Raw genomic sequence first — 13,500 nt, forward strand, 5'->3', positions numbered from 1 at the left:
TTAATTTTCTGTGACTATAATTGTGGTCTATAAAGAATGTGTGAAGTTCAAGAATCACATGGTAAAATCTGAGATCCCACTGTTGTTTTCTGTTCTGAATTCTGTTCGGGTACCACTGAGGTAACTATTGGTGAATGATGATATTTAATGACAGCCACTGAATATATTCACATGTGTTAACAGACTCAAGTTAGATCATCTAAGGTCAATTTCTTCTCTAATCCACACCCGTTGAAAGTAGTGAGGCTGCATGGAATTGTAGATCTGTATAGAACAAAGGAAGCCATGTCCAATAACACTGATATGTAGGTGCTATGATAAAGAAATTATTCTGATGTTTTTGGTTTTTGTTTAGGTTGGAGGTTATGTCGTGCCCTTTCTAGACGGATGCTGCAAAACATGTGAGTGAATCAGGAATCAAAAAAGTCCATTTTAATGTGATTGTAGTAGGAGCAAGTCTGGCTTACTGTTGAATGATGGCTTGATTCTGACCTCATTGATCCTAGAAGAAAGATGACTTTTCTAGTACTTTTCAGGATTATATTGACTGGAACTAATGGAGTGAGATCAGACCCAAGCTCTATTGTATTGTCTAATATTTTACTTATGAAATCCAATGCCATAGTTTGCCATGGACTCTAATGACGCTAGGACTTGGCCTAATGGTTTTGAAGTGCATCAGTCTTCTCTACATTAATCTGCAAATGCATGTTTAATTCTGTTTTAATCCTTCCAGATCAGTTTCTTATCTGTTCAGGTATTCTTGCCTGAACTTGTAAGTCACAACCATTTAATAAAACTCTCTGTGTTTCCTTTAACATAATTTTTAAATCCTCTCTTCATTCCAGAAAAAAATTAAATGAATATAAATTTGAATATGGGTAAAATAAATGGATGTTTATAGCAAATATTATTTAAACTTATTTTACAATTCATATGCAAATGACTAGACTAAAATGGAGTTTGAGGAGTCATGTGCTATGTAGATTACCGTTATGAGAGACTGTATATCTTGGGAGGCTGATTAACAGGTTAGAAGATAGCAAATCCTAAAGTCTACCCTGAGCTCTCCACTTTACTGACACTGCACAGTGCCACACACATCTAGTAGCTCCACAGAAATGAATTCAACTACTTGTGGACTAAGGTGTTGAACTAATAATCCACGTGAGCCAGGTTGGCATAATATGGCCATTGCCTTTTCTATCTCTGCTTTTTCATCTTTAAAATGAAGAGGATCACCCTCACAGTAGTGTTTAAGCAAGCAAACACCCCAGAACATCGAGAGACTCAGTTGGCTAACGTTTATGCAGCACCTTGCACATGTAAAGTACAACAGAAGTGAAAGAAATGTTCTATATCTTAGAAGCTTTAATCTTTATTTTGAAGAATAAATATTTTTTCTTTCTGCTTCAGTAAAGTTCCCCAACTGCTTGGAAGGTAGAATACAATCATGAAACTTAAGGCAGTGACTTCTAAGGTGTGTAAAGCATCTCTTTCACTTCAATGGTACGTTACATATGTAACCCCCTTTTTCCTCCCCGGGTTACTGGGGAGCAGGTCACACTCACAGGTGTGCCTGGGCGCCTGGTGTTTTAACCCAAAAGAGATCCTGAGTACCCCAGTGGTGATGGTGTTTAGCTGGGGAAAGCCCTATCCACCCCCTTGCTGGCAATGAATGTAAAGTGGTGGTGCCTCCACCTGGCTGGCCTTGTACACACACTGGTGCCTTGAGAGCCTCCAGGAATATACTCATTCCAACATAAAGCTGGATCTAACTCCAGAACAACTACAAATCATATACATCTAATAGAATACTTTAAAATAAACCATCTTTACTTAATTAAACAGGGATTAACAGATTAGCAAGGAATAGCATTAACAAAACACATAACAATAACTGAAGCTTATATAACTAGACAACAGTTACTCCACCCCAGAGCGTGTACACCCTTAGACTCAGTCCCAGACACTTGCTTGCGTTGGCGCGCTGATGTTGCAGCTGTAGTGAGGATTTGGTCCAGGCTAAACAGCAGCTGTGTCCCAGGCAGCACCCTTCCAGCAAGGCCCAAACTTACTGCCTCATGCTGTGCCTATAGGAAGCAGCCTGCTAACTCCCAGTTCCAACAGGCATGTAGTAGCTGCACTCCAACAGCCCCTGCACTGGGTCAATGTCCTTGGCAGCAGCCTGGCTCCCCCTTTGGTTCCAAACTGCAAGGCAGAGTCCCAGACTGCTAGGCCTCTTCTTCAAGCACATGGAGAGAGCCTCCTCTCTCTCACAAGAGTCCCTCCTACCTCTTTTGTTCTAAGGGCTCATGGGAATTGTAGTCTGGATTGTAGCACACAGGGTCTTTTTAGAATAAAACAGAGGCCCCTTTAGTAAGGGGACTACACATATGAAAGGTACTGCACAAACATTAGCTAACTGTCTGTATCACATGTAATTGCTTACAGGGACATAAGAAATATTACAATAAACTGTAATGTTTCCCTCCAAACATGGTGTTGATTTATATTATATAGGGTTATTTTAGATTTTACTATATAAACATAAACATTTGATCTCTTTTCCTCTATCCTTACTTTGCTTTTTTTTAAATTAGAAACTAATTATCTGTTTTTCTGAGAAGGAAAATTATTGATTAAAAAAGAGGAGAGGGAAATCTGGTGGTATTTATATTTTACAGGATAGCAGTTAAATACAATTAATTCTAGCCCTGAGATAAGGCAATAAAAAGAGATTTTCCCATGACTACATGAATTCCATTTAACAACACTCAGCTCATTCATGCTTACATGATCTCATAGATCAGCACAGTATCCGAGAATTCTCAAGTCTTCTTTCTCTAGAGCACAATTACATGTTATAATTTAACAGTACCACACATTTATTGCAAAGCATCTCATTCAGTTTGTTAGGAACAGGTTTTAAGGATGCAATGGAAATTGTAAATTCACAGAATTTTGAAGTAATTGACTTTTAACGAAGCTGCATACTTAGCTAAATTGTCCAGAATACATTCTGAAGAACACCATAGTGTCTTCACAGGGTATGAGAGGAAGTGTGTTTTACTGAACCAGTTTCTGAGGATGAGGCAAGCTTCAGAGCCACACAGAGCTCTTCTTCAGATCTGGGAAAGGTACCCCCAGCAACTGAGCCGAAGAGTCTGTGCCCCCTGGAGCACACGCCTCTCCAGAGCCGGAATGGAAGGTTATTAGCAATTCCATTGTATGGCATCATATCGACACAGCAGGCTTGAAACCTTTGGAGCTACCACCTAGATCTCTGCTCTTGAACTACACAGTAGATTGTCATCTTCTGTGTGTGGACCATCACTAGAGGGGGTGGGATGCTTTGCCACTGGGGCTCAGACCCTAGCTCCATTCTCAGAAATGGTGAGCCCCAGGAATTGTGGATTCCATTATAGGCTCTGGAGGGGAGTGTACTCCAGAGGGCACAGACTCTTTTGACCATTCCCCCAAGCTTGATCCCTTCAGCCACCTCCCCTCCAACCTGTCCCTGTCTTGTCTTCCCTGCATCACACTGCTCCTCCCAGTCATGTTCTCCAAACCTTGGCAGTCTCTGCCTCCGCTCCTCAGGCTCCTCAGTCCAGTCTCAGTCTCCTTGCCCGGCAAGTCCTAGTCTCATCCATATGGACTCCCCATACAGTCTCTGGCCTCCAATCTCAGGCGCCTTACCCAGCCACTTCTAAATTCCAGCTCTAGTCCCCAGGATCTTTGCCCAGCCAGTCCATCTCCCTGCTCCACCCCTGTCCTGACCCCTGGTGTGATCTCTCTCTTTCTCTCCCGCCCCCCCACCATCCTGACCTTTAGCAGCTGTTTCCAATCACCACTGACTCATTCCCTCCCTCGTTCTTTATTCACTCTGTGTTCATTCCCCCATCCTCTTGTCCCAGTCTCTCTGCCCAGACAAACCCAGTTCTCCTCACACACTTTGTGTCTTTGTCAGGTCTGTCTCCACTCCCCCCTCACCTCCGTCCCTCTCACTCCACTAGTTCTCAATTCCAGTCACCCTCCCTGGCTACTCATCTGATCTCATTCTCACTCCCACTGGTTCCCCTGTCCAAACAGTCCCCATCTCACCTCCCTGGATTTCCGTTCCATTCTACCCTCCTAAACCCAGTCGTCTCGGCAGGCTCCAAATCCCAGTCCTTATCTCCCTTTCTGTCCCAGTACCACTTTTCCTCTCCCCTTCTCTGCTAGCGTCAGTTTCCACCCGCATCCTCTCGAGGATCCTTGTCCCAATCCACTTTTCCTGCCTCTCATGCAGATTGGGCTCTTGTCCCTGCCATATTAAAATCAGGCAGATTCTTCCTCGACATTGCCTGAGCCCAGCAGGGGAAGGTCATTGAGAGCATAGGAGAGATTGTCCCCCTGCTCTCAGTTTGGTGACTGTACCCAGACTCAGCACGGCCTGTAGCAGCACAGAGCTGCAATTGCAAAGGAAGTCCTGCCTCATGTGGCTGGAATCCTGAGGGAATTCAGCCACAAAAATCTAAGCAAGCTTTGCTATGTGGGAACTGCAGTTTTTCAAAGGCTTAAAACAACCAGATGCAAGCAGATTTTCATCAGGATAGCCAAAGGCCACTGCCCTGCCAAATTTTGACCTTCTCACCCAAAGCCTGAGGATTTTTAGAGCCTTTTAAAAAAATGTCAGTAGACCTTTTAACATGGGCAAAACCAGGTATTTTTCTTTAGCTCCATTCTCAGAAATCATTGAACTTTTTGTCTCAATATTTCAAAAAAACCTTCAGGCTGACACAGACACCTGGCAAGGCAAATGCAGTACAAATCATTAATGTTTGGCAAAGTTATAGGCAACTGAGAATAAGGTGGTGTTATGGGATGTCAGGCAACCACAATAGCAAATGGTACTACCAGACCTACATAGAAGAAGAGAAATGAGAGTCCCACACATCAGCATAATCAATTCTGATGATAGCCGGGATTAAGTGTGCCAGGGCTCGGGGTGCTGATGGGGGAGAATGAAGGAGCCACAAACCTGCTCCATGGAAGAGAAACACAGAAATCTTTGGTAGTGGCAGAAGGTTACTTCATTGCCTCCCTGTACTGCCCTCCTTGGATTTCAATCCTTTTCTCTTCCCGCACAGGGGTTACCAGCTGAAGAGCTGCTACAGCAGGAGTTGGATAGCTGGATAAGGTTCCTTGTGTTTCTAACTATTACAGTTCTGGGGTAGTGGTGGCTGGAAAGCACTGTAGGGAAGATCAGATTCTTCTGCCAACATTATTGTTAACTAGGGGAAGAGGAAAAAGGCTCTTGGTGTCTTTTGTCTTGATGGGCTCTATCCTTTGCATGTCAGAAATCTGTTACAGACACTTGTCCCTGGTTCTGAAATACGTTCCCCCCTCCCCCCCCAGCTCTGTACTCTAATCAATCTTTCCAACTGCCCTTCTCTCCCCTGACCTTATATCTCAGGTCACTTGCTGTCATTTAAGTCAGCTAATGGACAAGCAGTCTTTTCACAAGCCTTTAAAAAAAAGCCATGTTGTTTCTTGATGACTGGTAAAATCACTTGATATTATATTTCCAGAAAGGCTAAAATGTTGTAGACTTAGGCAAAACAGAACCATTCCTTCAGGGCTTAATTTTTTGAAACAAAATCTAGCCAGCAAATAATGCCACATCTTTTGACATTTGCATGTACAATGTGTAATATTTGTTCATATTTTTCAGTGGATAAAAATAAATTCATAATTAGTATTTTAATGCAACCGATTTTTATATCTGTATAAGCTTGTTGATCCAGCATTTACTGTAAAATCATATGGCCCAGATTGAATGTAAAAACTTGTAGTAATAAGAATTTCATGATCAGTCATAACAACAGAAGACATTTAATGAATAAGGTCACTAGCATCTTGTCTTCATTTGAAATACCGTGTCCTGATGAGTCACTGTGATTTTGCTCTTTAATTTTTGTAGTAAAACTGTAGTTTAAACATTGTCCTTTAATAAAATCGAATGTTTCACTGAGGTCATCGGAGTTACAATTAAGGTAAATGAGGGGTGAATACTAACTAAAAACAAATCACAAGTATCTAAGCAATATTCAGTTCCTCCTACCCTTACTTTTATTTTCAAGATGTTTTATATTTAATAACTACTGTATCATAGACAACATAATTACATTTTCAGTTATTTTCCTTTTTCTAAGTACCCTTTTCAAACATGAGTGGGTCTGACCATAAAATGTTGACTAAGGATAGAGGGACCCCATTTCTTTTATGTGTAACTTGTTCAAAATGTAATATTTTTACCAGGTTCCAGAATGTCATTGTTGTTCCCATTTCCTGTTAGCCCAGGCCCTCCTACAGCTAGGGCTACCTGTAATGCAGGTACTTTTTATTGGAAATCAGTAGCAACAAGTCAACCAGCACCATTGTTGATTTCCAACGATGTACTCCCTGATAGGAGCATCAGGCCTCATGTCATCAAATCATGTTTAAAAGCTGCACCATAGTATTAACTTCTTATTGTTCAGAATGGCTCACCTGTGTTTTGTTTTTGTTTTTTCTTTATGCACTGTATGGGCAGTGCATTGTTGTTAGCCAACAATGTACTGTTGGTAGTAAGCATTTGCATAGTGTTTAGTTTGCTGCATGTGTTTTGCTACATTTAAAAAGTTGACTAATCCTATTGTTTATAGTGCTGTAGAACAGTGGTGCACAACCTTTTTTCAACCACGACCCCCATATTTTATTGTACTCTGTTGTGACCCCCAAGGTAATTTGAGCAGTGTGGCGGCACGGCGCTTAAATCTGGCCAGCCAGGGGCTGGCCCAGCCATTGGTGGCCCCACGGCACTTAGATCCAGGCGGCTGGGGCTTATGCCCACCGCTATGGCAATCCCCCAGGAAGACATCTGTGACCCCCTTGGGGGTTGCGACCCATGGGTTGCGCACCACTGCTGTAGAACATAAAGACTAATTGCTTTGCCCATTAAAGCTTGCTATTCAAATAACTCTTTAGAAGATTATATGGCATTTAGTGGCATATGTTCAAGAAGCAGCTCATATTTTCTAGTATATTGTAATCAGGACAGTCTATGGGAAATATATACCATAATAATTGGAGACAGACAGTAACAATGGTAAAAATCTGCCTTACAACACATGGAATTAATGCCAATCTTCACTACTTGCATCTTGTGAAAACACAAGTACACTTTGCTACCTAACAAAGGATTGACTGTAACTATATACATGATGATATGTGCTGTAACTTCACTGAAGGCCAGATTCTGCACCAAATTACACTGATGTCAGTCTGGAAAAATTCCACTGATGTCTGTGTCATTCATCTGTAGTCATACCCAGATAAATGAGCAGAATGTGGCCCTCAGTAATGTTACAGTACATATTATAGTATATATAGTTACAGAGGACCCATGAATCTATTGGAGGCACTCAAACATCGTGTTTCAACCAAACAAAATATACAAAGCAATCTCATTACAGTACATATAGTTACCTACAATGTCATACGCTATATATATGAAAGTTGTTTGAAGGAAAACTATGTATGTCTGTCAATAAGTGTTACTAAGAACCATCAACACATGCATGCAAATACACTGCATTCTGTACTTGTTCCCAAGAAGTGTCACACTTGCAGAGCAGCCAAGATTAACTCATAGCCATAATTATATCTCAAGAATTTCCCATCCTGAGCATCAACTACTGTGTGCTAAGAGAAACAAAGGGCAAGAATATAACTGGCGATTTTGGGATATTATTCATTTGGTCAGTGACCACTTCCTTGCAGACAAAATAAATAACGGTGAGTTGTTTCTTTTTAAAATGTTGTTTTATCTCTTCTCTGTTTGACAGTCCTAGTGGGCTAATTGCATGCCTATTCAATGTGTTTTTATCCTACCCACGATACAATGTATTGATTCTTTTACAGTAGTCAATAGCTATTTTCTACTGGAAAATGAAGAGGAGGAAATAATCCTCTTAGAAAAAAATCCACATTCTAAAAAACCCTGCTGTACTTGGTGTCAATTGTCTTTCAAAACTTAAATTTGCATTTCTTAAAGAAGAAGTATTTCCTAGTGGTGAGAGCACATAACTGAGCACTAGGATTCATATTCTAACCCCGTCTTTGCCATGACATAAACCATGATTTTGGGCAAACCAAATTTGTCTTTCTTTTCCTGTGAATAATAATATTAAGAGTTTTATCCTGAGTTTTGAGATGAAAGGCAGCATTGATGTATAAGATGAGAGTATTATGAGGCCTAAGGGCTAGTTCATGGTTGGGCAATAAAACAGTGGCAGTTCACCAGGATTAACCTCTGGTGTGCCTCTACTGTTATATTTACCTGTGCTTCCGCAGGTATGGGCAATTGAAGCTCCCATTAGCCATGGATCGCAGTTGCCAACCAATGGGAGCTCCAGGAAACAGCATGGATAACGACACCTGGTGATGGCAAGAGCTGTGAGGAAATGGAGCAAGTGAGTCTGCTCAATGTGCTCCATTTCCCTCATGGCTCCTGCCATCAAGGGGAGTGTGCAGGGGCTTGACCGCTGCCACCGCACTGCGAGAGGTTGCCCCAGTGATTCTTGGAGGGCGGGTTGCCATGGGAGGGAGAGGGCGGGACGATGGCAGGAAGGGATGGGGTTTGGAGGGCCAATAATCGACAGCCCTGCCCCCCCTACTCACAAAGAGTCCTGGGCCAGATTGGTCACTTGCTGTGGCAGGGATTGGCCCGTGGGTCAAGAGTTTGAGATCCCTGCCTTAACCACTGAGCTATGGGATATTCTGAGGTGGCCCTGTCTCAGTCTCTCTTGTTGAAGCTATTTATTTTGTATAACCAAAATAGTCATTGTAACAGGGCTTGGGTCTTTTCATGGTTATAGTGGCTGGCCCATGCCATTTCCTGCAACTCCCATTGTCAGGGAATAGTGAATCGCAGCCGCTGGGAGCAGCCATACCGATGGACGCTCAGGTAAACAAAGTGTCTGGCAGCCCACCAGTGTTTAATCATGGCAAACCATGTCTTGCCCATGGGCTGGTTATTGCCACCCCTGTTACAAGAGGTACACCAAGCACCCCTCCAGCTGTTGTATTTTGTGTAGGTCCGACTCTCTGAGAATGCCTCCTGGATTAGGTTTAGTGATTACCTAATTTCCAGGTCTTAGTTATGAAATAGGAGCCAGGAGTCAGGATTTAGGTGGCTGTGTGTATGCTTGCCGGTAGATTTTTAGGTGCCATGGGGACCTTTCATTGGAAATTTCACTACTGTGGAAATTTATGTTCTAATAGTTATATGACTGCTGGGCTGGGGCTCGGAGGTAAATTTTGGGTTTAGGCACCTAAAGTGGCAGTTAGGTGTCAAAATCTGTTTATGTATTTAGACCTAAGCATTCTATAATATGACTCTGTAAATAACACAGTATAGGTGCCATAAAACTACAATAGTCCAACAAATAGAAGGGACGTGTGATTTCTCTTATAGATCTTCTTTGTGATGTGGGTTCTCCAGCAGGAAGATCTTTTTTTTTTTTTTTTTTTTGCATTCAGATGCTATTAGTTCATTCCTGAAATGACTGAGCTTGCTGCGTGATCTAGCTCTTCTTCAACTATTCAATATTCCCCCCTTTAATTATGTTTAACACTTTGTTCAGTGTGTGCGTGTGTGTGTGTGTGTGTGTGTGTGTGTGTGTGTGTGTATAAATAGATATTTTAAAATATATCTACATGTTTTGTATCTTTTTAGTAAAAATTAAAATACGGATCAAATTGGAATTGAGTATTTTATCTTGTTATTAAGGGATGCTTTTCTGTTTCTTTACACAGAAAGTATGAAAACACAGAGCTTCTCCTAAGCCCTTCGTAGTTGGCAAATTCCTGTGTTGTAAGGTGTTTATTACCAAAAGTTGCAACCTTGATGAAATAAAACTATTAAACAATTATAAGGCAGAAAATGTATTTAAAAGTACCATCAATAGTCTTCTCAAAGGAATGGTTACTTCATTTCATGTTCAGAAAACAATGTACTAGAAGTAATGCATTTTCAGAATGACAGAGGCTATAATACTGCTTAAGTGGTTTATGGATTTTGTCCTTAAAAATGTATATATATGGAATAAATGCATTGGAAATATAGTTGAATGCATAAGATACAGTGGAAATTACATCAAATATTGTAATTATAGATTTTAAAACCAAAATTTAAATACAAATTACAGTTTATATAGCTTTGTCAAAGAGATTTTGGTATATGTTGTGGTATACTCTTTATATCTTTTTTTTTTTTTTTTGGTATCCTTTTAGCCCATCACACTTATAGGAATGTTGCTATTTCTGAAATATTTAGAATTATTAGCTATTATTTTACAATCAATGTACATTTTGCAGGTAAAGAAGATGGGAAATTTTGTAAAAAAGTGACTGTTAGAATGACTATCCGCAAGAATGACTGCAGAAGTAACACACCCGTAAGTAACTATCATAATTTGTTTCAATGGAAAAAATAAAGAAAGGTGGAAATGAGAAAAGACATGATGGGAATTTAACTCTGTCATTGTATGCATTCTCTTTCTGACTCAGCATAAGGGCTGGAATTGGCCTGTATCACAGACAGATCTGCAGTGGCTCACGTGCAGTGGTCATCAGTTTAAAAAGTCAATATTTACTATTCGTTACAATGCAGTAGTATCTCAAATACCACTTATGCTGTATCTTTAGAATGGGAAATACAGATTCAAATCTGCAAAGCATTGAGCATTTGTCTACTACTGAAGTTAATAGGAATTGAAGGTGTACAGCACTTTATAGGAGATAAAACACCACAACCTATGAGGAAAGACTGAAAGAATTGGGTTTATTTAGTTTGGAAAAGAGAAGACTGGGTAGGGACATGATATCTTAAAGGTTGCTCCAAGAAGGAGGGAGAAAAAATATTCTCTTTAACCTCTGATGATAGGACAAGAAGCAATGGACTTAAAATCCAACATTGGAGGTTTAGTTTGGACATTAGGAAAAACTTCCTAACTGTCAGTGGTTTAACACTGGAATAAATTTCCTAGCAAAATTGTGGAATCTCCATTACTGGAGATATTCAAGAGCAGGTCAGACAGACACCTGTCAGGGATCATCTGGATGATGCTATGAGGGCAGGGAACTGGACTTGATGGCCTCTCAAGGTCCCTTCCAGTTCAGAATAGAAGGGATGGCCCATGGACACAAAGGAATCACGCAGGGAATGTTATAGTAAGTGCCTGCTCCAGTATTGGAGTAAAGTTCTTCAGTTTTCCTAGGGAGTATTTCTTTTCCAGAACATTGCTCCCTAATGTAGCAAAGAAATAGCCATTGTTGTGCATCGGCCAAATTAATATTGTGAAGTCTTCGAAATGAAACCTCAGAAATCATGTTGTTGGAGCTGAGTATGTTGCTTGCTGACCCAATCAGTCTTTTGGAAATCAATGGAAAAATTCCTATTGATGTCAGTGAGAATAAAATGTGGGCCTCGCTGAATCATATTATTATTCACATTGGATGAGGTTTTAAAAGGAGTATAAGGTAGTTTGCCGTTGAGCTTCCATTAAATTTCCTTTGGCGTCTGAAAATCCCAAATTAGGGTGTTTTAGTCATTTAAAAGCAATGATCCTTTTAAAATGTTCATTTAACAGGTAAACATTGTTTCATGTGATGGAAAATGCCCTTCTGCTAGCATTTATAACTACAACATCAACACATATGCAAGATTCTGCAAATGCTGCAGGGAACTTGGGTTACAAAGACGAACTGTGCAATTGTACTGCAGTGGCAACTCAACATGGGTCAACTATTCAATCCAAGAACCTACAGACTGTTCTTGCCAATGGTCTTGAGACAGCATTACAAAAAGAGCACCCAGTGAGTCACTCTTTGGAAGATATACAATTATTCTCAGTATGATAAAGATATCTTTTACATCTTTTCCTTAGAAAGTAAGTTATCCATCCACTGAATAGTATCATTGTTTAATATTAAGAAGCATAGCTGTTTTGGACTCTTCTGCATTTTGAAATAATGGATTTGCATCATCCCTTTCTAAAATTATTATAATGTTCACTTCTGGGAATCATCTCAAGAGTTCTTGTGATATGTGCCAACATAAAAAGGAAAGAGATTTCCTTGAAAAGAGACAATCAGAGGAATAATGCTTTATATTTTATTTCTGGAGGTTTGATCCATTCTTTGAAAGCCACCCAAAACTGTTTTAAATACCTAATATATAAGCTGTCTTGGCAGTGGTATAAGATCTTAAGCGTGTCACAATAGTGCTTGATGACTATGGAAGAACATTATATGGACGATATTAAAAAATATTCAGTTTAAATCAAATTGATATTGCAAATAGGGCATGCATGAGTAATTAAATTATAGAAATTTTTACCAGAGAAGATTTTCAAAACTGGTAATTGTATATATAATATTCCCTGGTAATAAGTTTTGATTTTTCTAATGTATTTTACATTGTAGTATTAAGCCATTATGTTAGATGTGTAATGTAGAAGAAATACAGATTTTTTTAGGTTATCCAGTTTAGATATAGGTATTAGATTTATCCAACATATCCACTGTATGATGTAAACTGAAAACATACAAGTTTATCAATGAAAAAATAAATTTCCCATTACAGTTATATAGATGCACTTTATCTAAACAAACCCTTGTCTTCTAAAGCATACCACAAGTTAAATGTGTCTTATACTGTTTATTTAGGAGAATCAACTTTACACTGAGCTGTGACCTTTTTAAGAATATGCCATTTTCATAAAGACAAAAGAAAATCAAAATTATAATTGGTCCCATGTATATTTTAACAAAGAGAAATTATAAGTCAATAAAAATTGACTTCCTATGTCCAATGATATTTTTTGTGTTGCAAAATGTTCAAATTACCAAGTACAATGTTCACAAAATTGCTTTTAAAACTTGCAGTAATTGATATTTTTGATATAACAAAACCAAATATTTTGTTCACCAACCCTCACCATGCCATCTGAACACAGTAAAATTCCAATTGCTTTAATTTTAAGAAGTAAAGCTACAAGAGCTGCTAAGATTTTAAGCTTAGGAACTAAAAACTAGAAGTGTATTGTTGCATAATAAATTGTAAAAAGCTGGTTTTTGCTGTTAATCCAATGAATGGTTTTAACAAAACATTCATCACATGAACATTTTTGTTATTTTGCTATTTTATACTTTTTATATGCTGTACATGTCATTCCTATAAAATCTAATAAACAACAGGAAGGCTTATTTTGTTACTACTTCTTTTCTTATTAATATCAACAACTGCTTAACTTTATAGCATATGTACTTACATTTTTGTTTCAAAAGTACTCACAATTTATTTATTTTTTTTACTGAAGCTAATATTAATAGTCCAAGCGTCTGATGGTCTGATACCAAGCTGTAGAAGAGAAGAGTTTAAATTCTGTTTTTAAACAACACTTTCATGAA

General features: G+C 39.3%; 1 protein-coding gene across 1 annotated transcript in view; it reads left to right on the forward strand.

Annotated features, from left to right (window-relative positions):
* Window positions 1-13,288, forward strand: part of OTOG (otogelin) — a 172,790-nt gene extending 159,502 nt beyond the window's left edge. Inside the window, exons 54-56 of the mRNA XM_075928087.1 lie at window positions 356-401; window positions 10,405-10,484; window positions 11,679-13,288. Coding sequence (XP_075784202.1) covers window positions 356-401; window positions 10,405-10,484; window positions 11,679-11,879 — 327 coding nt within the window. The 3' untranslated portion in view covers window positions 11,880-13,288. The remainder of the gene's footprint in view (window positions 1-355; window positions 402-10,404; window positions 10,485-11,678) is intronic.
* The last annotated feature ends 212 nt before the right edge of the window (window positions 13,289-13,500 follow it).

This window comes from Pelodiscus sinensis, chromosome 4, assembly GCF_049634645.1.
Source record: "Pelodiscus sinensis isolate JC-2024 chromosome 4, ASM4963464v1, whole genome shotgun sequence".
Lineage (NCBI taxonomy): Eukaryota > Metazoa > Chordata > Testudines > Trionychidae > Pelodiscus > Pelodiscus sinensis.